The sequence below is a fragment of the Leopardus geoffroyi genome, chromosome D4, assembly GCF_018350155.1.
Source record: "Leopardus geoffroyi isolate Oge1 chromosome D4, O.geoffroyi_Oge1_pat1.0, whole genome shotgun sequence".
Classification (NCBI taxonomy): Eukaryota; Metazoa; Chordata; class Mammalia; order Carnivora; family Felidae; genus Leopardus; species Leopardus geoffroyi.
The window spans coordinates 32,219,375-32,246,136 of NC_059342.1; the positions used below are offsets into that span (position 1 = coordinate 32,219,375).

At 38.0% G+C, this 26,762-nt stretch overlaps 1 protein-coding gene across 3 annotated transcripts in view; it reads left to right on the forward strand.

Moving 5' to 3' along the window:
- Window positions 1-1,419: 1,419 nt before the first annotated feature.
- UHRF2 (ubiquitin like with PHD and ring finger domains 2) overlaps window positions 1,420-26,762 on the forward strand; it is an 82,956-nt gene continuing 57,613 nt past the window's right edge. The window contains exons 1-3 of one of the 3 annotated variants that reach the window (XM_045467469.1): window positions 1,420-1,952; window positions 8,471-8,704; window positions 20,708-20,967. In XM_045467469.1, the coding sequence (XP_045323425.1) occupies window positions 1,800-1,952; window positions 8,471-8,704; window positions 20,708-20,967 (647 nt within the window). In that variant the 5' untranslated portion in view covers window positions 1,420-1,799. The remainder of the gene's footprint in view (window positions 1,953-8,470; window positions 8,705-20,707; window positions 20,968-26,762) is intronic. The other 2 variants (XM_045467468.1, XM_045467467.1) reach the window with 2 other exon arrangements.

The window sequence follows — 26,762 nt, forward strand, 5'->3', positions numbered from 1 at the left end:
TAAGCTGTCAGCACAGAGCCTGACACCTGCCCAAATCCTACAAACCATGGGATCATGACTTGAGCCATGCAGGTGCCCCTAGCGTATTCTTTTAATAGCAAATAGCTATCCCTTATTGAGGCAGGTTAGAAGTGTGCTTTACATATCTCCATCATCTCATTTACACATATAATGAATATTCAATATTTGCTTTACTTAAATCAGGAGCAGACAAGATGAATTATATTTAGAGGATATAAGTGAATGTAAAATTTTCAGCAAGAGCAGACACCCAAAATATGTGTATGTATTCCATTTTTTGTGTCTCTTCCATGTTGGGTCATCCTTTTTTAATGTTACTTCTGGACTTCTCTGTACTTGTAATTATTTGAATTGGTTATTACAAAAATGCTGCTCTGCCTTTATGGTAATAATTAGCATCAGACTGAATATTCAAGTTACGGATTTTGGCAAATATAAAGTCCAAATCTTGTTTTAATATATATATATATATATATATATATATATATATATATATTATTTTATACCTCTATCTCTAAAGTATTTCTACTTTCATATGCTCTTTTCCTTCTTATGAAAGCATTTTCGTTTTAAATAAACCCACTGTTGAGCAATGCTGCGATAGGCCTATTCCTGAGAATTTACTCCTGGTAGGATCTTGGGAGTTTTTTTCCTCTGAGGGGTGTAGTTCCGCATCCTTTGTTAAGTGTTTTCCATGACCCCTCCATCCCTTAGGTCAAAAGCGCACCAATAAGGAAGGTCCACAAACAACGTCCTGGAGAGCGGCCCACCGGGCGGCGACACCAACACGTCTGTGGCCAGAGGTCCAGGTGTGAGCTCATTGGATCGGAGAGATAGCAGCTGGACCAGCGGCCTGCGGAACTGAAGCCGCCACCTCTGCCCAGCTGTGGAAAACCGCAGGAAGCAGGTTTCCACGCGAAGGCAGCATTCGGGCCCGGCGGGAAGTTAGCGAAGCAGGATCCTGGGTCCTTTCCTGGGCAGCGGGCCCCGCCAGGCCCCATTGGGGGCAGTGTCCCGCCGAGCGCGGTGGGACAGGCTCACTTCCTTGTGTGCTTTCTCAGAAATCTAGGCCGTGCCCGCCCGCACCCCCATTTTCATGATCATAGAAGTGGACGCCAGAGTTTATTTTGGACATGTTTTTGAGATCACAGAAGCCGTATCCACTAGACCTGAGGAGTTGCTCAGTCCCAAAACCGGTACTAAGCCGGGAACCCCTGTGGTAGGCTTTGTAACGGCCCGAAACCCAAAGGCTGGAGGGCGTGTTCAGGGCCCAGGTGCAGGCCTAGAGACAAGTAACTGCTCTCGGCAGCCCCGCCCCTCAGCCCGCCCTCCCCGCACCCGCCCATCTTAGTTCTCTCTGGTCTATAGCTTCTTCCCTCGCTGCTTCCTCTTTAAGGCGGAACCGGGCGTCGATCTCGCGAGATCCGGGTTGGCGCCGTGACCTCCATGTGGGAGCTAGAGCTCTCTATAAGTAAACACTCCGCGCGGCGCAGACAAGGCTTCTTCCTATTTGTGAGGCGGCGGTTGCGGTAGTGGCGTACCCTGCGACTGGTTCCGGTTTCCTTTCCTTCTCGGCTCCGCTGGGCGGGCGTGAGGTCTAGCAATCACCGCCGCCAGTGGGGCCCAGCGTCTGGTCGGTTTCCTTCGTTTGTGCGCGCGTTCGCCCGCCACCCGCAGAGAGCCGGAGCCTCTGGGGAAGCCGCACGGGCCGGGCGGGGCGCGGCGTCCGAAGAGCAGGGGGAGACAAAGCCGGGCCAGCCCCCTTTCCCGGAGCCAAGATGTGGATCCAGGTTCGCACCATCGACGGCTCCCAGACGCGCACCATTGAGGACGTGTCTCGCAAAGCCACAATTGAGGAGCTGCGCGAACGGGTGTGGGCGCTCTTCGACGTGCGGCCCGAGTGCCAGCGCCTGTTCTACCGGGGCAAGCAGGTGAGGCGTGCCCACCGCACCCTCTCGGGAAGCCCGGGGTGAGGGCTGCAGGGCGCCTCCAAAACGCGTGGGCTCGGCGGGCCGGAGGGCTTGGTTCGCAGCGCGTGTAGAGAGCACCTGGCTCCTCCTGGGATGGGCAGCTCGCGAGGCTCTATAGCGCATGCCCAGGGCCCGCCGAGGGGGTGCAAAGGGTCCCTACCAGCTCGTTGTGGAAGTGCGCCCGGAGGGGTGAGAGGAGGGGACGCCCAGAGCGCAGAGACCTCACCCCTCTTCCTCAGCTGGGCAAGAGCAGCTCGCAGCAGAGCCCGCTAGAGCGTCTGGGTTCCCTCGCTTCCCGCGCTCAGTGGGGTCCGGCGCCCCTGGAGGCGGGGAGGGCAGCTGGCTCTGGCGGCCATGCCACGGTGCGGGTGGGGAGGGCTGACTCCGGCTAACGGCTCTCAGTGCTTCCGCGGCTCGCAGATAGGAGAGGGGAAACTTAAAAATCGCTTCCTCTTTGGCACAAGATCCCTAGTTCTGCCTCCTCGCTGTGAAGGGTTTTGAACACACTGAAGATTCGAAGGTTTTCCAAAACTTCTGGCTCCCTTCCTTCACCTTCTCTTCTAAAATTGAAATCTGTCTTGAAGATTGGAGACTTGGGCTGAAGGAGCGAGCTCTTGATGTAATTCGGAATCGGGTTTAAGCTGCCAGGTATAGGCAAGGGGGATTATTTTCAGAGTGGGAAAGAGTACGAAAGGCTGTTTTATTCTTCCTGTTCTCACCTTCTAATGTCCCCCTCACCCAAGCTTTTAACACTGCAACTGGAGCATAACCAGCGGTACGTACAAGGCTGAAAGTGGTATTGGCAGTGAGTGAGGGTGTTTGTGGGTGTCTCTAGTAGTTACATGCATGGTATGGCCCTGCCCTGACCTATTGAATATTTTACCTATACCAGAAGTCTCTCATGGTCTATACCTAGAGGCAGGTCTGTATTTTGTCTTTGCCTTATTATTATTTTTTAATTCACTAAAAAAGGTGGCATTCTCCAGTTGGGTAGACCACAGTTTGGCTCCAGTTCTGTGGTTTGGAATAAATGTAGCTTGTTGATTTGGTGGAAGTAACGTTTTTTTTTTTTGTTTTGTTTTTTTATTTTTTTTTATTTTTGAGAGAGACAGAGACAGAATGCGAGTGGGTTGGGGCAGAGAGAGAGGGAGGCACAGACTCCGAAGCAGGCTCCAGATTCTGAGCTGTCAGCACAGAGCCTGACACGGGGCTCGAACTCTGGAGCTGTGAGATCAGGACCTGAGCTGAAGTCGGCCACCCAACCTACTGAGCCACCCAGGCACCCCAACGTTTTCCTATAGCCACAGAGGATTTGAAAGGAATATTTTTCTTCTCTTCATAGGTTTAGCTTCAAAAACTACCCAGAAATTTCAGAGTAACAAGATTATGCTCAGAGAAAGTGCCAAGGTTATTTTAATTAGTTTTTATTTTTAATTTATTTTAATTTTTTTTAATGTCTACTTATTATTGAAAGAGCATGAGCAGGGGAGGGGCAGAGAGGGGGAAGCACAGAATCTGAAGCAGGCTCCAGGCCCTGAGTTGTCAGCACACAGCCGGATGAGGGCTCGAACTCACAAACCGCGAGATGGTGACCTGTGCCACCCAGGCGCCCCTATTTTGTTTCCAAATAAGTGGTAGCATCTTTCATATGTGTTTGCAGCTCTTTTACGTCGATCATTTACTGTTTGACTTGTAAAACACATGTTCAATTTTTAGTTGTAAATCTTGCTTTTGAAATCGTGTATGTTAAACCCCATGTAGCTTTATATTGCTGTACCTCCAGTGATCCCTTTTTTATCTTTTGGTCAAAGATGAAAATTAGGTTATCAAGTCTTCTGAGTTTTATTTTCTAGGTAGGGATAATAGTACATGAATTCTGGGATACTTAGGTGGCTTCAGCACAAGAGAGAAATGAAGCATGGGAATATATTCCTGGGCAACACACCTAAAGTCTAATTATCAAATATGCAAAAAGAGAACCTGCACATGGCTGCCTTGAGGAAAAAGTAGAAATAGAGTTACATTTAGGTCAACAAAGTAGACTTCCAGTAAACCAGGAAGTCAGTTCCAGGTTTAGGGAAAAACTGTTCAGGGTAATTATCCTTTTGTACTTCTTCCCCCAGGACTCTTAACTCACTACTTTGATTTCTTCAGCTCAGTGATAAAGCAGTAGGGATGAGGAATGGACCTTCGGTGCCCCATTGAGTTGAAGACAGAAGGATGACACTGCTCTGTTTTGTTTACTTCTCTGTGAACTAAGTAGCCATGGCAGTGATTATTATCTCTTTGGAGTTCACAGTGCATGGAGAGAGTAGTATGTCTATAGCAGACAACTACTGGATTGGCATCACAGGGCTTTCTCTCACTTGTAAATTGCCTTTGTGCTTATCAGAAAAAGGCACCCCTTACTACATAGTGAGAAAAAAAGTCATAGATAAATTTATGGTGTCTGTGATGTAAGTGGTACCCTTTCTCCCTTATTCCCCACCCCTTTTTGTTAGGACTGTTACTTATAGTCTTTGGTATATATCACTTGTGGATATTTATTATAGATGCTCAGCTCAGCTCACCCCAGAATTGCAAGTGGTTGAATATAACAAGACCGCATGGGAGATTCTCATGACCACCAGAGTTGAAAAATAGTCGGTCTCCTAATTTCTTACTCTTCAAAGTATGATCCCTGAATCAGCAGGACCTGCAGCCTTAGCTTCACCTGGGAGCCTCACGCTACACCTATCGAAGTAGAATCCATATTTTTAATAAGGTCCCCAGGTGATCTCTATGCAAATTAAATTTGAGAAGCAGAGTAATTGATTCCACTTTTGTGGGTCAAAATAGCAATTCTGGGCTGTGGTTCTGGTTAGAGTAGGGTAACCTCACTTGGACATTATTCTGGGAGTTTGAGTGTGCATCCTGGGGATTGGGTCTTTAAGGAAGAGTTAGGTTGATGGATCTCTAAATATTTTGAAAATCCGGAGCTTTCCTACTTTTAAAGGAATTTGTTCCCTCCTCTTTTTTTCATTTGTATCACTGTAGATGGGACATGAACCAAAGCTGAAGAAAAACGGAGTAGTTGCTTTTGCCCCTAGATTCTGTTTTCACATGGATTACAAAGTAAAAGTTTTTGCCTATTTAAAGGGGAAAGAGAATGTGTATGTCATATTTATATTATATATGTGATGGGAAAGATACATAAAAGTTGTCAACCTGATGCCCTCTACCTGCATTCTTTAGCAGTAACCCCTTTGGAATGAATTCTCCTCCCCTGACTTCTCAGCAATTGTCAATTGGTGTTTGCTTCCTAGTTTTCCCTTGCATCACTTTTCTAGTTCTTACTGTTACCTGGAATTTCTGATTTCAACCCAATACAAATTGAAGACTGCAGTGTGGCAAAAAAAACCCCAAAAAACAATAATAAAAAAATCTAGGGCCATTCCTGCCTTTCTAGTATTCTAAGACTGTGCCCCTGTCTTCTAGGATGGCAGTTGGAAACATTTTCAGCTATGAGACATTGATGGACTATAGTTACATGCCTGAAATGCATAGGTGTTTATAATTTCTAAGTGACTCAATCTCTTTCTTACAGTATAATATAAATGACAGTGATTCCAGTCTGCACTTTCATTAATTTGGGGGCACTTCACTACTTTTCAAGTAACATTCATTCCAACATTATTCACAATAGCCTAGCTGTGTGGAAGTTACTATGCAATGGCTGATAATCACTTTTTTTTGAAAACTGAATTAGGGAAGGAGTAGATAATGTAGGTAAAAGTGACTCTCCTAGCAAGCATGAATAATTGAAGGAAAAGTTACATGTTAATGTAAACCTAACTTCTATTATAGAGCCTCATTCCTTGATATGCTTCGTATTTTACTACACACATTGCTTTTCCTTTCAAACGAAATCCCATTTGAAGCAGCTTATGTTATTTGGACCAATCACTTGGTAGAAACTAGTCAGAGGTATTGAATATGAGAATGTCCCCACTATCGCTCTGACTCTTGTGCCTCAGATTTCAATGGAAAAATGTTTATGGAAGCACTTTGGATTTCCAGTTATTTTACTGCCCTCACAGCTCTCTTCATTTCAGGAAATGTCCTTCCAGTTAATTTGCATGTACTGTACTGTTTTGGTTTGGTTTGCATGCCCTATAAATGTTAACAGAGTTTTTATTTTCTGCTTTGAACACTGTCATAATGTGCAATAGTTGTATGTTTGATCACATTGTACTTATTTAACTATTCCAGAACTAGTATGTTCTCACCTTTTTTGGGGGAAAGGAGTATTGGAGAATGTCAAATGAAGGTGTGAATGTATAGTTCTTTTGCTCCTTGAGTTTGTTTTCTCCAGGAATTCAGGATTAGAGGAAGTTGTTGTTTGCTAATATTGCTTACCTTATTTATTTATTTTTTATTTTTTTATTTTTTCAATATATGAAATTTATTGTCAAATTGGTTTCCATACAACACCCAGTGCTCATCCCAAAAGGTGCCTTCCTCAATACCCATCACCTACCCTCCCCTCCCTCCCACCCCCCATCAACCCTCAGTTCTCAGTTTTTAAGAGTCTCTTATGCTTTGGCTCTCTCCCACTCTAACCTCTTTTTTTTTTTTTCCCTTCCCCTCCCCCATGGGTTTCTGTTAAGTTTCTCAGAGTCCACGTAAGAGTGAAAACATATGGTATCTGTCTTTGTCTGTATGGCTTATTTGACTTAGCATCACACTCTCCAGTTCCATCCACGTTGCTACAAAGGGCCATATTTCATTCTTTCTCATTGCCACATAGTACTCCATTGTGTATATAAACCACAATTTCTTTATCCATTCATCAGTTGATGGACATTTAGGCTCTTTCCATAATTTGGCTGTTGAGAGTGCTGCTATAAATATTGGGGTACAAGTGCCCCTATGCATCAGTACTCCTTTGCTTACCTTATTTAAAAACAAAACAATCTCTAATCCCTATAAGGACTTATCTGCTTATTGACCTGAGAGACTCCTTAGGCTTATTTGGAATAAGCATGTTAACTAACCTGTGAGATGGTGTCTAATTCCCCCCTGGGAAATTTGTGAATTTTTTGATCCCATATTGTAGTTAAAACTGTGAACATCTGTAATGTGCAGGATTGTGCTAGATGTGTTTTGGGACCACTTGAATTAAAATTACTCATCTAGTACATTTAGTAAGTCTATCAATATTTATGGACAAACTTTCATTCTTTGGTGGATTTTGGAAATATGGCCTTATTGTGTTAGGGAGTTGAGGATTGGTGACAGGAATGATATACAAAGAGGGGGAAATGAATAGTGATTAAATTAGTAATGTCTCTGGGGAAATGATAGTTTTGATATTTATGGAGTTTGGTTTTATTACTGTATCATGGTGAAATAGCCAACTGATTTTATAAAGAAACAAAATGGAGACTTTTAGTGTCTGTAACAAAGAGGGTTTCTGTAACAAAGTACCAAAACTTACGTGGCTTAAAACGATAGAAATTTATTGTCTTCTATTTCCAGAGGCTATGAGTCTGAAATCAAAATATCATCAGGGTCATGTTCCCTGGTTCTAATAGAGAATCCTTGTTTCCTTCAGCTTCTAGTGTTTGCCAGCAATCCATTGTTAAGTTCCTTGGCTTGTAGGTGCATTGCTCCATTCAGGTGGCTGCCTCCACATCTTCCTTCTGTGTTTGTTTCTGTGTTCCAAATTTAAACTTTTTATGAGGATGTCAATTACAGTGGTTTAGGGCCCACTCATATGACCTAATTTTAATTGATTACTTCTGTAAAGATCCTGTTTCCAAATAAAGTCACATACTGAGATATTTGGGATTAGGACTTCCGCAAATTGGGGAGGTGGGCAAGGTCTCTACCAAAATATGGGTAAGTTGCAAGATAATTTATTCACTATTCATCCTGGAAGACTTTTCATGATACAACTTGACAACCTTTACAAATAGAATTAGAGAACTTTAGGCAAGTGGAATACCATGAACAATAATTGTAATTATTTTTCAATTTTTTTGATTTAAAAAAAAATTACAGTGCTTCAGAAACATAAAATTTTTAACTTAATGTCTTTATGAACACAAGATCATAAAACCTCTTACTTTCAAAATTCACCTTCCTTTCTTACAGTGGATTCAGATACTGTTAATTAAAATAAATAAGACCTGGTGAGAAATCTAGAGTTTTTCTGCCTGGGTGTTGAAGTCACAGAAGCAATGGTACATTCTTGGTTTCAGTGGCTATCTGTCTTCCTGATAGGTAATACAGAATGATTCTTAAGAATTTATTGAGGTCCTGAGAAGATGCTGACATCAGAGGCCATAAAGTAGTAGGAATGGTTTTAAGTTCACTAAATTGCATTGCTATGAATTTTGTTTTAATAATTTGGCTAGGACATTTGAGTATCTAAAGATGTAGAAAGATCAAATTTTGAGAGAAGCATTTTAATCTTTTTTATTCTTTTTTTCTAGTTGGAAAATGGATATACTTTATTTGACTATGATGTTGGACTGAATGACATAATTCAGCTACTAGTTCGCCCAGACCCTGATCTTCCTAGCACATCTAAACAGACTGATGTACAGGCCAAACCCTGTTCTAATAGCCCACCTAAAGTAAAGAAAACCCCAAGGGTGGGACTTTCTGGTCAGCCGTCTACATCAACTTGTGATTTTCTTATTGATCCTGGCATTGGGCTATATAAGGTATGTTGTCTTCTTTTGAGAATACAGATGTCTGTTCTCTTTAGAATGTTTCAAATGGCAATCAATCTTCACTTATTTGCAAGTAAAGACTGAGCTGTTGATACTTTAACTTTTAAAAGTAGTCTTTAAAAATTGTGAAGTATATAGATAAATGTATATAAAATGTATAAGTGCAGGTTAAAGAATATAAAACAAAAACCTGTGTAATTGCAGTGAGGTTAAGTAGAATAATGCCAGTTCCTTTTTAAAGCCTTCTGTGTGCCTCTCCCAGAACATATCTTCCTCTTATCTGAAGAGGTAAACTATCATGATCATTTTGTTTTGTTTTTCTTTAGTGTTACTACTTATGTTATCTCTAAAAAAATGATTTGCTTTGCCTATATTTGAAGTCTATCTAATGGAATTCTACTTTTTCACAGCTTTGATTCTCATGCATATAGTTGTATTTTACTTTTCATGATTACGTTATTCTATTAACATGCTACAGTATATTTAATCCATGATTAATAGATACATTTGGGCTTTTCCCAGTTTCAGCTATTTTGAACTTTTGTGTATCTAGGTGCACATGTTCTAGAATTTCGTTAGGAATTTTTGTCTAGAAATAGTGCTCGTTCACTCACAGGATGCTGCATAACTGCTGTCTACTGTGTTCCATTGGTCTGCTTGTGTATTTCTGTGCTTATACTATTCTAAGTACTAGTAGCCTAGTAGACTGTTACCTCCCTACCCCCCATCTCCCAGATCTATTCCTATTCAAGGGTGTCTTGCTTAACACTTGCATGTAAGAATTTTAAAATTAGTTTGCCAAAACTCTGCAGATAAATAATGAGATTTTGATGGGAACTGAATCTATAGAGTAACTTGGAGAATTGACCTTCATTCTTGAACATAATGTCTCCATCAACTTCGATCTTTACCTCATTATCAGTTTTCTCTATATATCTTATTCTAGTAGCTGCATTTTTAAATGCTATTATAAATGGTTATCTTTTAAAATTGTGATTTGTTTGCATACATATGGAAGTGCAATTGATAATATTTATTGACCCTTGTATCTACCAACTTTTTCAAATTCTAATAAATTTTGTAGAAATAATTGACAGTTTTGCTTCATCCTTTTCTATCCTTAAAACTATTTTTCTTCATTCATACTGGTTGGGACAAATTGGGACCTAGACTCAATTTTTTAGAGCATTTTTAAGGTGAAAATTTAAAAAATTGGTAGCTGAAATAAATTGTTTAAGAAAATGCAAATAGAGATAATTTTTGATCTAAGGAGAAATACAGAAAGTCCATATGTATATAGAATCAAGAAAACCCACCAAGACCTATATCTCCAAAGTACCTGGTCTAGATGGCTACACTGATAAATTACCTTGAACCTCTATTGTATTATCTAAATTGACCCACATCTTAAAAAAAAAGGAAAGCTTCCAGTTGCTTTTTAAATTTAATATAATACTGATTCTAAAACATGACCAAAAGGACACCAGTATCACTACATATTGATGTAAAACCTAAGTTATATTTAGCAAATAAAATTATGATTATATGTTAAAAGAACATAGTACCTTGACCAAGTATGGTTTGTCAAGAAGTGGGATAGTTCATTATTTGGATTTTTTTTTTTAATACAAGTTTCAAGTATATAGCTTTATAGTTTGCCACCTAAAATTCAGGTGTACAGCTTTATAATTTGATAACACTACAAGGTGATCACCACGAGTCTAGTTACCTTCTGTTACCACACAGTTGACTCCCTTCACCCATTTCACCCAACCCGCAATATAGTAATATAATTCATCATATTAATAAATAAGTGATCTTATCTTAAAAGGGGGCGTCCATTTCTAAATTTTAAAAAATCCTTGGTAAGTGAAACAAGGGGAGTGGATGAATATTTTAAAGCCAAAAGCCTTCCCATTAAAGACAGGAGCCACAGAAGTCAGTTAATGCTGTTACTTAACGTCTTTCTAGATGATGCAGATAGGCAGGAGAACAACAAAGTGTAAATATTGGAGAAGGCAAAATTATTTATGGATATATGGAAAGACTAAGATAAACCTATTAGAATGATGTGAACAGTCATTAAGGTGGCTCTTTAAATACCAATAGCTTTCCTTGTTACCATCATTTAGTAAAAGAAAAAAAAACTTACAATAAGAAAATGTAAAGTCTGGGAATATTAACATGATATGAGCAAGACATATCAATTAAAACTTTTATGGGGGTGCCTGGGTGGGTCAGTCGGTTAAGCATCCAACTTCAGCTCAGGTCATGATCTCACAGCTTGTGAGTTCAAGCCCCGCATCAGGCTCTGTGCTGACAGCTCAGAGCCTGGAGCCTGCTTCGGATTCTGTGTCCCTCTCGTTCAGCCCCTCACCTGCTTATGCTCGGTCTCTCTCTTTCTAAAAATAAATAAAACATTAAAATAAATAAATTTTGGGGCGCCTGGGTGGCTCAGTCAGTTAAGCATCTGACTTCGGCTCAGGTCATGATCTTGCGGTCCGTGAGTTCAAGCCCCGCATCGGACTCTGTGCTGACAGCTCAGAGCCTGCAGCCTGTTTCAAATTCTGTGTCTCCCTCTCCCTCTGACCCTCCCCCGTTCATGCTGTCTCTCCCTGTCTCAAAAATAAATAAATGTTAAAAAAAAATTAAAAAAAATAAATAAATAAAATAAATAAATTTTAAAAAACTGTTTTATGTAGTACTCAAAATTTAGACAGAATTATTAATATTGAAAGTCCCCTTTTGGAGATTTCATCCCTCTGAGTAACCAGTATTTTCTATGTTTTTTTTCTAAATAAATTTGTTATTTTAGGACAATTTTAGATTTATAGCATAATTGGGAAGATACTAGAATTTTCCATATATTACACACCTGGTTTGCCCTGTTAATTTTAGCATTTTACATTAATGATACTATGGTACATTAGTTATAATTAATGAACCCTGTCTCCTTAGCTTTTATCTAATGTCCTTTTTCTATTCCAGAATCCCATCTAGGGTAGCATATTTACGTTAGTGCGATAGAAAAAGGTTGTTGAATTTCCTTAGGTTCCTCTTGGCTGTGACAGTTTTTCAGACTTTTCTTTTTGATGACCTTGACAGTTTTGAGGAGTACTGGTCAGATACTTTGTAAAATACCCTATTAGTATTCATCTTGTTTTCCTCATCATTAGACTGGATTTACATATTTTTGGAGGAAGACCACAGAAGTGTAGTACTATTTTCATCACATCCTATGTAGGGCACAAGCTATCAGCATTCCATTTGCTAATTATAGCTTGGGTTTTTACATCAGTAGTTAAGTTATCCCTGTTGCTATGAACCTTAATTACCTGGCTGAGGTAACATTTGTCAAGTTTCTTCACTGTGAAGTTATTCTTCCCCTACCCCTTTTTCCATGCTGTAGTCTTTGAGATGAAGTCCCTACCTGTAGCCCAAATTTAAGGAGGGAGTTATGAACTCTACTTCATGAAGGGTAGATTACCTACAAAATGTATTGGGAATTCTACATGAGAGACTGATCTCTTTTCCCCCATTTATTTTTTGTTAGTCGTTTATTCACATCAGTAGGGATATTTTTTTCCACATATCCCTTCAGTATACCTCCATTTTTGTGGGGTTTTTTGTTTTTGTTAAAGCACCTTCTTTCTGGCCCTAGAAGTTGCTCCAGGCTCATCTTAGTTATTTCTGCCCCAGCCCTGGAATCAACCATTTCCTTAAGGAGCCTTGATTCTTTAATTGGGGAATGGTATTAGAAACCAAGATCTGGGGACTAGGTATGCTTCTTGCTACTGGAGTATCATTGCTCTTATTACCCTTAGATGCCAGACTAAGGAGGTTTGTGTATGTATGTATAATTCCTGTATATCCATATATCCATAAATATGTATGTAGCCATCTGTATCTATGTTAAGTTTACATTTTGACTTTTTGGCTAAGGGTAACAGTTGAGAAGCTGCTACATTTGACTTGATAGATTTTGGGCAGTGAAGGTATAGAATTTATTTTCATAGGAGGGCCAGCTTATGTATTGTCCAGGTTAAGCTGTCTAGTCAACTTAAATTCTTTCTGTTTAGCATGTTTCTCAGTACCCTTCCATGTCTCCAACCAAATTCAGAAGACCATTATGAGAAACTGCTTTTCTCAGCAGATCTATGCATTTCATTTTCAGTATTACTACTTTGCCCACTATTTCTAGCACCTAACTTTTTTTAATACATTTTTTTTTCTTTTTCTTCTTTTTTTTTCTTTTTAAAGAGGATTTTATGTATAGGACACAGGAGTATTTTTTGTCTGTTTTTTTTTTTTTTTTTTTTTTTTTTTAAAGCTTTACATCCAGTGTGGGGCTTGAGTAATGGCCCTGAGATCAAGAGTCATATGCTCTACTGACTTGAGCTGGTCAGTCACCCCTCATGTACCTAACTTTTTAAACAACTCTTATATTTCATGTTAATATATAGCGTAGAGGTTAAGGTATTCAGTTTTGTCATCAGACTTGCTTTCAAATTCCAGTTCAGCTGCTTCCCAGTGGTACAAATGTGGCAAGTTTTACATGGTCTCCCTTTCCTCATTTAGGAAACACATGAAACAAACATGCAAGCTGGAACTTAAACTCTCAAAAGGCTGTTATTTGTAATGTTTAGTCAAAGCTGCATTTAACTTACTAGTTGAAGAGAGTAACAGATTTATTTGCTTTTTTCATTAAGCTTAGTAATTGTCATAGGTATTTGAAATTTTCACTGATTTTTTTTTTTTTTTTTTTTTGACGTAGAAGTGCTTATTTCTGGGTAATTCATTCATCGAATAAATGGTTATCTAGTATACATTTGTACTAGATATTAGAGATGCAAGGATAAACAAATGATATTGCCCCCTGTTTTCATGGAATGTTGTTAGCTATTAAAACTTATCTTTGGCTAACCTGAAAACTCTTAGAAGCTGCTACCTTTAAATTGGTTTGTTTTGAATATTTTCCTTTAAGCAAGTCTCATCAAAATTAAATTGTTCCTAGCCCAGTAAAATTGGGAGGGTTTTTTTGCCTTTGTCTTGAATTACTGCTTATGTCACTTCTGCTTTGCAAAGATTTTCCTTTCATAGACATAGGACTGTCTGTAATTAAAATTGCTTTATGGATGAGCAAACAGATTTGGGGCTTTCCTTTTTGCCTAAACTTTTCTTTGGACCTCAAGTGGATACAAAAAAATGCATTTTCAAGTTACTATCTCAAAAGTGGTATAGGTAAACATTTAAACTTAATACATGAAGATAGAATTTTAATCTGAAATTCTTACCCACCATCATTCTTGTTTCGCCCTATTTGGTAACTGAGCAACATTTGGTCAGTTTCAGACATCTTTTCATAATGAAACTAAGATATCATTATCACACTCAGCCTGTGGAAGATTGTGCAGAGGCTGGGTCCATCCATTCCCATTGTTTCTGAGAGGTAATTTTCTCAAACAAAGTGGACTTTTGATACCTAAATAGAGTTTAATTCTGGTTTTTGGATGCAGAAGCTTTGAATGACTCACAGTAGATCCTACTGTTGAAATGACTGTCATCTTGGCCTAAATAACTGGAATGATGATGATAATAAGCCCTTTAGAGTTTAGTTAAGTGTGTGGCACTGTTAAATTTTACATATATTCTAATGCTTATTATAGGAAATAAAGGAAAGAGGAAACTTCACAATAATTAGTAAAATTCCTGGATACTTTAGTATTTTCTTTTACATATAGTGCAGCTCTTCTTGATTTTTAACCTTTTTGATTATGAAGCGTAATAGACAATACAAAAAAGTAGAGCTTAGTGAAATATTATGAAGTCAATGTCTGTAAATACCACCAAATTAGGAAATATAAAGCAGTCCCCCAGGAACTTCCCAGGGGCCCCCTCTTGATTCTTACTCCCTCCTCCCTAGTTGTAACTAATACCCAAACTTCTAAAAAATTTTTTTTAAATGTTTATTTATTATTGAGGGACAGAGAGAGACAGAGCATGAACATGGGAGAGACAGAGAAAGGGGGGAGACACAGAATCTGAAGCAGGCTCCAGGCTCTGAGCTGTCAGCACAGAGCCTGACGTGGGGGTCGAACTCACAAACCACAAGATCCTGACCTGAGCTGAAGTTGGACACTTAAGTGACTGAGCCACCCAGGCGCCCCACCAATAACCCAAATTTCTATGGTAATTATTTCTTCACTTTTTATTAACTTTATCCTATTGTTACCCTTTAATAACCTCTTAATAACCTTTAACCTATATTTGCATCCCTTATTTTCTTTCTGAACTCTATGTAAATGGAACCACATTGTACTCTGATTTGTAAATTTTAGAAAACAACATGATATAATGAGAGAGTCCCAGAGTCAGAGAAACCTGTATCAGCTTTATCACAGTTCCCACTTCTAGCTGTGTATCTTCTGAGGACTAGTGTATTTACTTCTGTACCTCGTTGGAAAATAAGAATGACTTTGTATTATAGTTATTAAAGGAGTTAATGAGCATAATTATAAACTGCTAATATCTTTACTAAGAAGACTATGTTAAGACTATACTGAGGTTTAATGAGTCTTATAATTGGACATACTGATACTTAGCAGAAGGAGGCAAAGTTGTTTCATTTGTGTCTATGCTTGCTAGGTTGGCACATCGTGTGGATTTTGTCACCCAATCTCTTAATACACAGGAAAGTATATAAAGATGCTGAGGTGAGGGAGGTTAAGTAATTTGTTCTAGGTTATATCTAGTAGATATTAGAGACAAACTTAAACCTAGGTTTATCTGCAGGGCTGGTGTGTTTTAAACAGAACATATAAAGTGCTTAGGAGTACACCTGGCATATAGTAAATTTTCTAGTATTTGTTGATATTTCATTTTTTAATGATTTCTCCTTGCCTCCCATACTTCCTTTTTTCTTTTTTTATATCACCTACTTGGATGTGGTAGATTCTTCTCTGAATGTGGCTATGGTTTTTATATTTACATAATTTTTATAATTGGGTTTGTTTTGTTTTTAACTTTATCTCATGACTTTAGCTCAAACACCTCTCCCCCATTAATTTGTTTTCCTGTATCTTTACATGTTTTGATTTTTGACCTCTTTGGGGGAGGTACTTGCTGGCTGAGGATAGATTACCTCTTTCTAGATAGACCATAAACAACTTGTGAGTGAGCCCACCTTCCCCTCCCACCCACACCATGGTAATAGGAAGATTTTTATATAAGAATTCCGTTTATTTATTCAGGGTAGAGGTGTTTAGATTTTGTATTTCTTTTTATTTTATTACAGTATAGTTAACACAGTTATATCAGCTTCACATGTGCAGTATAGTGATTCAACATTCTTGTACTCTTTAATCCCCATCACCTGTTTCCCTTTTTTTTTTTTTTTTAAAGTTTATTTATTTATTTTGAGAGTGCGTGCAGAGGGTGGGATGAGAGAAGGCACCATGCTTGATCTCATGAACCCACGAATGAGATCATGACCTGAGTTGAAATCAAGAGTCTGATGCTTAACCCAGGCACCCCAACCCATCACCTATTTCATCCATCCCCCGCTCACTTCCGGTTTGATAACCACCAGGCTGTTCTCTGTAGTTCAGTCTGTTTCAGGGTTTGTCTCTCTTTTTTTTCTTCTTTTGTTCATTTGTTTTCTTAAATTCCACATGAGTGAAATCATGGAATTTGCCTTTCTCTGACTGACATTTAGCATTGTACTCTCTAGCTCCATCCATGTTATTGCAAATAAGTAATAATAAATAAAGGAATGCAAAGATTTCATTCCTTTTTAATGACTGAATAATACTACATGTGTGTGTCTGTGTCTGTGTGTGTATACACCATGTCTTTATTCATTTATCTATGGATACTTGGGCTACTTCTATAATTTCGCTATTGTAAATAATGGTGGAACATGGGTGAATATAGCCTTTCAAATTAGTGTTTTTGTATCCTTTATAAACACCCAGTAGTGTGCTTTACTGAATAATAAGGTAGTTTTATTTTTAACTTTTTGAGGAACCTCTATACTGTTATCTACAATGGCTGCATCAGTTTGTACTCCCACCGACAGTGCAGGAGGGTTCCCCTTTCTCCACATCCTCACCCACATTGGGTGCTTTTTGTGTTTTTGATTTTAGCCATTTTGACAGGTGTAAGGTAATATCTCCTTGTAGTTTTGATTTGCATTTCCCTGATGATGAGTGATGTTGAGCATCTTTTCACATGTTTGTTGGTCATCTGTATGTCTTCTTTGGAGACATGTCTGTTCATGTCATCTGCCCATCTTTTAATTGGATTGTTTGTTTTTTGAGTATCAAGTTTTATCAGTTCTTTATATATTTTGGACACTAACCCTTTATTGGATATGTCATTTGCCAATATCTTTTCCCATTCATTAGGTTGCCTTTGAGTTTTGTTGATTGTTTCCTTCACTATGCAGAAGTTTTTTTATTTTAATGTAGTCGCAGTTGTTTATTTTTCCTTTTGTTTCCCTTCCCTGAGTATAGTGATTTATGACAAATCATATGGCCATACTGAGGAGATACTATGGCCAGTGTCGGAGACATTACTGCCTGTGCTCCCTTCTAGGATTTTGATGATTTTAGGTCTCACATTAGAATTTATTTTTGTGTTTGGTGTAAGAAAGTTGTCTGTCCAGTGTCGTTCTTTTGTATGTGGCTGTCCAGTTCTTCCAACACCATTTGTTGAAGAGACTTTTTCCCATTGGATCTTTATTCTTCCTTTGTCAACGATTAAATGACCATATAATTATGGGTTTATTTCTGGGTTTTCTGTTCTGTTCCATTGACCCATATGTCTGTTTTTGTGTCAGCACCATACTAGGTGTTTTTGGGTTTTTTGTTTTTATTTTTTGATTTGAGAGAGAGTGCAAGCAGGAGAAAGGAGTAGAGGGAGAGACAGCAGATCTTAAGCAGGCTCCATGCTCAGCACAGAGCCTGATGCAGGGCTTGATCCCACGGCCCTGGGATCATGACCTAAACTGAAATTAAGAGTTGAACGTGCAACTCACTGAGCCACCCAGGTGCCCCAGTATCATACTGCTTTAATTATTATCGCTTTTTGTAGTATAACTTGAAATCTGGAATTGTGATACTTCCAGCTTTGTTTTTCTTTTTTCAACATTGCTTTGGCTACTCGAGGTCTTTTTTTGGTTCCATAGAAATTTTAAGATTTTTTTTTCTAGTTCTATGAAAAATGCTGTTGGTATTTTGATAGGGATTGTGTTGAATCTGTAGATTGCTTTGGATAGTCTAGACGTTTTAACAGTATTTGTTCTTCTAATTCATGAGCATGGAATGTCTTTCTGTCTTTGTGTCTTGAATTTTTTTCATCAGTGTTTTTATAGTTTTCAGAGTACAGGTCTTTCACCTCTTTGGTTAAGTTTATTCCTGGATAATTTTATTGTTTTTGGTGCAACTGTAAATGAGATTATTTTCTTTTCTGCTATTTCCTTATTAGTGTATAGAAATGCAATAACAACAAAAAGAAATGCAACAGAGTTCTGTACATTGATTTTGTATCCTATGACTTTACTGAATTCATTTATCACTAACAGTTATTTGGTGGAGTCTTTTAAGTTTTCTATGTATAGTATGTCATCTGCAAATAATGAGAGTTTGACTTCTTCCTTGCCATTTGGATGCCTTTTTTTTTTAATTTTTTTTTTTTTTTTTAACATTTATTTTTGAGACAGAGCATGAACGGGGGAGGGTCAGAGAGAGGGAGACACAGAATCTGAAACAGGCTCCAGGCTCTGAACTGTCAGCACAGAGCCCGACGCGGGGCTCGAACCCACGGACCCTGAGATCATGACCTGAGCTGAAGTCGGCCGCTTAACCGACTGAGCCACCCAGGCGCCCCCATTTGGATGTCTTTTATTTATTTGTCTAATTGCTGTAGCTAGAGCTTCCAGTGCTAATTTGAATTAAAGTGTTGAGAGTGAACATCCTTGTCTCATTCTTGACCTCGGGAACAACTCTGTTTTTCACCATTGAGTGTGTTAGCTGTGGGTTTTTCACATAAGACCATTATTACTGAGATATGTTTCATCTAGACCTACTTTACAAAGGGTTTTTTATCATAACATATCCTAACTTTTTATCAATCAGTTCTGAATTTGAACTGGATTACCATGAAATCCAAGAAATTACCATGGCAGTATCCTATTTTCATGTTAATCATATTAAGTACCGTCTTCTATACTATATTCAAAACCTAGGCTTTACCTTTAACTTCTTGCATGCATTTTGACACGTCAAATTTGACCTAGTTTAGTATGTCCACATAATGTGCAAAAACCTTACTTTTTAATTAAAAGGCATTTTTTCCCCACCCAGGTTATATACATTGTCATATGCTTAATGAAAATTTGTAGATCTTGTTTACAATTATAAGTCTCAGGTTGCTGTACTCAAAGGATGTCCTACCTCTTTGAGATAGTAAGTTCTCTTATGTGTGATGTATAAGCAATGGGAGTATTTTTAGATTTCCTTATGTTTCCTGTTACTATTTCAGTATCCATTGCATGCCACATTTTCTTCTATAATTATGTAGTGCTACATACAATCTTATATTTTGATTTGCTGTGAAAGAATAGTCTCAGTTTATTCTCCCAAGTATGATAGACCTTAACTTTAGTTTTTGTTTTACCTAATGTTGCCTGTAAGAAAGTAAATGTCTTTAAATTTGTCAGTGACTATTGAGGAAGAAAAGCATTTGTGTCCAAATGAATTAATTTATGTAAAGTATATCGTGTTTCAGCTCTGATTCTTTCTTATGTCTAGACTGGTTTACCCTTACATCTTTTTCTGTCCTCCTAAACTCTTTGTTCTCATATTATGTCAGATGTTATTATGTCTTTGAAACTTTTCATTTGCTGTTGTATTCATTATTTACAGTACTTTTGGTCAGATATTATACCTCTAATGGCAGTGATTGTTAATATTTTTTGGTTTTGTCTATAGTCTACCTTGTATGTTAGCTTGGTAGTTTGAAACCTTTATATATATACGTATATATTTTATTTATATGTACATATACATGTATATTTTATTTATTTATTATTTACTTATTTATTTTGAGAGAGAGCGACCATGAGCCAGGGAGGTACAGAGAGAGAGGGAGAGAATCCCCAGTAGGCTTCATGCTGTCAGCATGGAGCCCGATACGGGCTGGAACTCAACGACTCGTGAGATTGTGACCTGAGCCAAAGTCGGACGCTTAACTGACTGAGCCACCCAGGAGCCCCTGATAGTCATATTTTCTAATGTACAGTTTTCCTTTTGTCAGATTGCATGGTTTAGTTCTGAATCATCCACTAGACTTGAGTTACATCTATTTTGGATCTTATACATCTGTTCTCTTTTTTATTTTCTTTGTTCTTTGAAATACTAAATAATGCATTTGTTAGTGAACTATTAACAGGTAGTGGAACTTACCCCATTTTATATATATAGGTTCACTAGATTCTTCTCTTTATTCATGTGTATAATTTCCCCCATTTTCAAGTTTCTTCTGTTTAATACTTAACTGTTTTCTGTTGAACTGACTATATAAGTTATCGCTAGGATTCTGAAGAAATTAATGGAGCAAATCAATAACAGCCACAATACTATGAAGTCCCTGCTTTTCACTAAGTGACATACTTATTTAATGACTTGCTAGAACAACTCTTGGGAACACAAGAATGATATTTTTAAAAGTCTAATGTAGACCCAGGCAAGGAGTAAAAGAAAACATCTATTTCATTGAACGAAATTGGAAGGAAAGTTAATTTTCATAGTAGTAAATAACAGATTTCACAGTATAGTCCAAAAAGAATAGTTCTGATCTAATCTTTGAAATTAAACATGAATAGCTGCAAATGTTATATACCTTGATAATTCTCACAGTAACTGGAGTTATAGTATGGTTTTTGAAGCAATAGATGAAATTAAGCTTCATTAACTAATTTTAAACTTTTTTTAGGTAAATGAATTGGTGGATGCCAGAGATGTCGGCCTTGGTGCTTGGTTTGAAGCCCGTATACGTAGTGTTACTAGAGCTTCTGATGGACATTCACGTGGCAAAACTCCACTGAAGAATGGCAGTTCTTGTAAAAGGACTAATGGAAATGTAAATCATAATTCCAAAGAGAACACAAATAAATTGGACAGTGTACCCTCTACGTCTAATTCAGACTCTGTTGCTGCTGATGAAGACGTTATTTATCATATCGAGTATGATGAGTAAGTGCTCATGCTATTGAGGACTTCGTTCATATTTTTGTTTATAGAAGCAAAGCCTTCCATCCAAGATTGTTTTCAAATAATAGTCTCTCTGAAGAAATCTTTTAGGGGTCATGTTCAGTCTGTTATCCTTTGTTTAATGGTTGTAATAAGGGCTTCTTAATGCTTAGTCATCTCTGGCTCCTAAGTGGTTTGTTGTTTTTGGTATCTTAATACCTGGCTTAATTTAGCATGGAATAGTTTCTCTTTGTCTCTTCCTCTGTGATATTAGTGGTTTTTTTTTTTTTTTTATATGTATTCAGTAATGTTTTAGAAAGCATGTAATAACATGTAGAGTAGTAGCTTTTAGGATGAAGTTAAGAATGTTGAGTAGCTTACTGAGAAAATTCACATACACAGTTTACCCATTTAAAGGGTACAGTTCAGTGTTTTTAGTGTATTCACAGGATTGTTCATGACCACAAACTAATTTTTGAAGATTTTTATTCCTTCCCCACAAAAACCCCCATACCCAGCAGTCACTCCCTTCTCCCCCTCTCCCAATGAAATGTTTTTAAATGTTCATTTGAAAACTGTTAAGAACTTGCCTTGAGGGTCAAGATTCTAAAACTGAATTTTTTTTTTTTTAATTACCTATTTTCAAAATCCTATAAAAGTTACCATTGGGCAGATTTAGTATTTATTCAACACACTAAATGAACTTGAGTCATCATGATAACCTTAATGTGTGGAAATATTAGACTACCAAATCTTTATCTAGTATAAGAGTTCAATATCCAAAACCAGTTGTTATTTTTCTTGCCATAAAATGGTATAAAATACTTTGCTGTTAACCCAGAGTTCCAGGATACCTGGAAAGGGGTCAAAAGTAGATCACTTTAATCTACTTTTCTGATATTTCTTATGGTTTTGGCTAACTTGCCAACGTTGCTTATTTCAAATGAGACTTCCTACAACAAAAAGGACATCATATAACCAACAACTAGAATGAATATTAAGATCTAGAATTGGCCAGAACTGGCATTATTGGTAAATCAAGGCTGAGATAGAAAGGGTTTGGAGTTGGTGTGTTGGTTGTAATCAGTTTATGAGTTTATGAATGGTGTAACAAAGAGTCAAGATACTGTATAGGGAACTTAAGCTCTCTGTATATTTGCTATCAATAGTAAGAGTTCCTGATTTGCTTTGAGTTCTATCTCTTAGAGAATAGAAGAAATAATCCAGTAAAGCATCTAGTATTGGCAAAATATATTGTACAGAATGGCATGGCAAAGAAATAGGGTATTAAGCTTTAAACACTAAGCAAACCAAGGCTTATTAAATTTTCAACAGTTTTAGGGGCTCTTGCTATTGGAGTAGGACTTTTCCAGGGATAGGCCTGAGTTTGGTGTAATTAGGGCACAAATCACTGTACCTCAGCATTGATTTGGCTGGGGTTTTTTTGTTGTTGTTGTTTTGTTTTGTTTTTTGTTTTTTTAAAGAAGGAGATATTTGTCTTCATTAGAATAAATGTTAGTCTTCTCATGCTTATTGGGTTTAGACTCTCTTTTACTAAAATTAATTTGTCCTAAATACTTTTTTTTTTTTTCAACGTTTATTTATTTTTGGGACAGAGAGAAACAAAGCATGAACGGGGGAGGGGCAGAGAGAGAGGGAGACACAGAATCGGAAACAAGCTCCAGGCTCTGAGCCATCAGCCCAGAGCCTGACGCGGGGCTCGAACTCACGGACCGCGAGATCGTGACCTGGCTGAAGTCGGACGCTTAACCGACTGCGCCACCCAGGCGCCCCTGTCCTAAATACTTTTATGTGTTATAATTAAATGTGTCACTGTTGGCAACTTAAAAGATATAATAGTTGAACTATCTTTAAGAGATAAAAGATGACAGAAGCTTAGTGGTAGGTAAATGTCATTTACATCTTTAAAAAGAGAAAAAGACTATATAAAACAAAGTATAAAATAGATGAGCTTCTGGATAAGAATCTCAAATAACAGAAGGTTGGTATAGACATGACCCAATAAAGGTGGATAGCAAATCTTGTTAAAGTCTTGTTTCCCATGGTTACTGGAAAAGTAAGTTAAAAACTATAGTAAAGTACATAATGATCTCACTAAGCTAATAAAGTTCTTGATTCCTTGGATGGAGGATACATTGTGTAGTGCTTTTGGAGTGTATGGTTTAGCAGCAGTAATAGAATTTTATTGAGTAGTAAGTTCCAAGTGAATCAATAGAATATGGCTATTAGATACTTAAACTGGGGGCACCTGGGTGGCTCAGTCAGTTAAGCGTTCAACCCTTGGTTTCTGCTCAGTTTGTGATTTACAGTTTCGTGAGTTCGAGCCCTGTATCGGCTGTCAGTGCAGAGCCTGCTTGGGGTTCTCTCTCCCTGTCTTCCCCCACTCCCACTGTCTCTCTCAAAATAAATAAACTTAATTTAAAAATGCACTGTAAGGATGTTTTATCATCCTTAGATACCTAGAAAATATCTAGAATAAGCCCAGTAATGTTACTGTTGTGCTGGACTGGTTATTCCCTCCTTGGAATATTATTTTCCATCTCTCATGCTTTAAGAATACCAACAGGACCAGGGCGCCAGGGTGGCTCAGTCAGTTAAGTGTGTCCGAGTTGGGCTCAGGACATGATCTCGCAGTCCCTGAGTTGGAGCCCCCTGTCTGGCTCTGTGCTAACAGCTCCGAGCCTGGAGCCTGCTTCAGGTTCTGTGTCTCCCTTCCTCTCTCTCTCTCTGCCCTTCCCCTACTCACACTCTGTCTCTTAAAAATAAATAAACATTAAAAAATTTTTTTTAAAAATTCATAACAGCTCATAAAATCTCTTATGGTTTGCTTCTCTCTGTTTTTATCTTATTTTTCCTTCCCTTCCCCTATGTTCATCTGTTTTGTTTCTTAAATTCCACATGAGTGGAATCATATGTATTTGTCTTTCTCTGACTGACTTATTTCGCTTCGTATAATACATTCTAGTTCCATCCACATTGTTGTAAATAGCAAGATTTCATTCTTTTTGATCACTGAGTAATATTCCGTTTGTGTGTGTGTGTGTGTGTGTGTACATATGTATGTATATACACACCACATCTTTATCCATTGTCAGTTTTTAGACATTTGGGCTCTTTCCATAATTTGGCTATTGGTAGTGCTGATATAAACATTGGGTGCACGTGCCCCTTCAAATCAGCATTTTGTATCCTTTGGGTAAATACCTAATAGCGCAATTGCTGCGTTGTAGGGTAGCTCTGTTTTTAGTTTTTTGAGGAAATTCCATACTCTTTTCCAGAGTGGCTGCTCCAGTTTGCATTCCCACCAATAGTGCAAGAGCGTTCCCCTTTTAGAGATCTTGATTTCTAAATTTTACCTGATTTCTATGAAGAGAAATCTAGAAAACACCTAGTAGTTTGAATAAGGAAGTATATATGTAAACATGGAAAATGTTTATGGAAGTTATTTTTTTAAAGATTTTATTTTTAAGTAATTTCTACACCCAATATGGGGCTCGAACTCGCAACCCCGAGATCAAGGGTTGCATGCTCCACTGACTGAGGGAGCCAGGAGCCCCTTCTATACCATATGTTAAGAAAGAGTAATTATTCAGCAAAGTTCAAATCCTTAAACATTGTTAAGAGTTTTCATAATCACATGAAAACTGTGTGGTTTTCCATGCTCTTACAGTGTTCCCTCACTCACTCTCGCTCTCCCTCTCTCTCTTCCTCTCCCACTTAAAATAGCAATGTCAGTTTACCTCAGAAACCAAGGTTCTTTTTGTTTTGATTTTTTAGTAAATTATTTTGAAGTATTCTTTTTAAAGTATACTAGCTTAATTTAATAATTATCTTTTTTTTTTTAATTTTTTTTTAACCTTTTATTTATTTTTGAGACAGGGAGAGACAGAGCATGAACAGGGGAGGGGCAGAGAGAGGGAGACACAGAATCCAAAACAGGCTCCAGGCTCTGAGCTGTCAGCACAGAGCCCGACGCGGGGCTCGAACTCACAGACCACGAGATCATGACCTGAGCCGAAGTCGGCCGCTCAACCGACTGAGCCACCCAGGCGCCCCATAATTATCTTGTACAGTGCCTGACACAGTATTATTCTAACAAGTACTCTACCTGGATTGTTTTATGTAATCCTTATAAAAACTCAGTGATGTAGATACTTTTTTATGTGTTAAGTGGAAATAACTGAGATTTAAGAGTAACTTGCCTAATGTTGGACTGCTAGTAAGTGGTAGATCCCAATTCAGGAAAGCACATACTTGGCAACCACTCTACCATACTGTAATTTTGAGAGAAGCATTCTTATAAAATATCTATATATTGCATATAGGGTTGTTAACATAATTAAAATGTTTTCTGTCAGTCTCTCCAATTATGATTGCTTTTTGCAGAACAGATACCTTGAACCAAAGTTCTTTACCTGTCCATGAATGCCTTTGTGCCCCTTTTCTCTGGGGATAATCCATAGCTCATTAGTGTTACACGACATTTAAATAGGTTAAACTGCTTTTAACAGTGTCAAGGCTCTACCGTGGGATTGAAATCAGATGGAAATTCCATAGCATCACTTAGGACTTGCAGGGTAACTTATGCTAGGCTGTAATTAAAAGCTCATCTGGGAAGTGTCCTAGGATAATGTCATTGCTTTCAGCATTCTTTAAGATTTTTCAAGCTATTCCTACCCTGTGGTGCATGCCTTTGAGTACCTTTGCGTAGCCTTCATTATTGCACAGAATCACTGAGCCAGTTCTAAATAAAATCAAGTGGTATTTTAGATAAAAGTAGTTTTTCTATAAGGGAGCAGCACTGATTTTCTTAACTGTATTGATATAGTGATCTATTTCTGAAGGAGTCCCAAAAATATTTTAAGCAGTTTCAAGATGTAATGGTTTCTGGGTTTTGATGAGAGAGAGTAGGAGATTTTTAATCAAGTCAGTGTCCTGTTGGTATTGAGTATAGGGAGCAGCAATGAGAGGTCCAAACTGTCCTATTGTTATGTGTATTTACCAAAGACTTAGACTATTTCCTTCCAACTTTCTCTGACATACCATTTTCTGAATGGATTATAATCAGAAGGAGGCAGAAGAAGTTAGGGCTGTAACTTTATCATTGCTCTTCTGCTTACTGCTTAGAAGAATGACTTTACATATTGATTTCACCTTTTCCTTTTGTTTTTTTGTTTTGTTTTGTTTTTTTAGAGTGTGTGTGGTAACAGGGGAGGAGCAGAGGGAGACAGAGAATCTGAAGCAGGCTCCGTGCTCAGCACAGCGCCCGATGCAGGGCTTGATCCCACAACCCTGGGATCATGACCTGAGCCAAAATCAAGAGGCTCAACCAACTGAGCCACCAAGGCACCCTCACCTTTTTAAGTTTATACATTGTCCCTTTACATTAGTGTTTCTCAAAAGGCTGGTCAGCAGCACTTCAGATTCATGGAGGAAAGTTGTTTAAAATGTAGATTCCAGAGAGACACTAAATTCACCCCCACTCCTGTATAGGGTGGACCTGGGGTAGGACCCAGGAATCTGCTTTTCAAATAGGTACCCCAGAGACCTGTTAAGTTTTCAGAGTGGTAGTTCTTTCATAGTTCAGGTATTAGAATCAGAATTTGGTTTGAATTCTAGGTCTTTGGTTTATTGGTAAGTTTTTGTTTTGTTTGAACTCTTGCAGCTTTAATTTCTTTATCTTCAAGTAAATATCTACTTGACCTATGCTTTTTTCCCTAATAACGTTGAAAAGTACCCAGTAATAATAGAATCAAAGTTTCTACATTTCATTTATT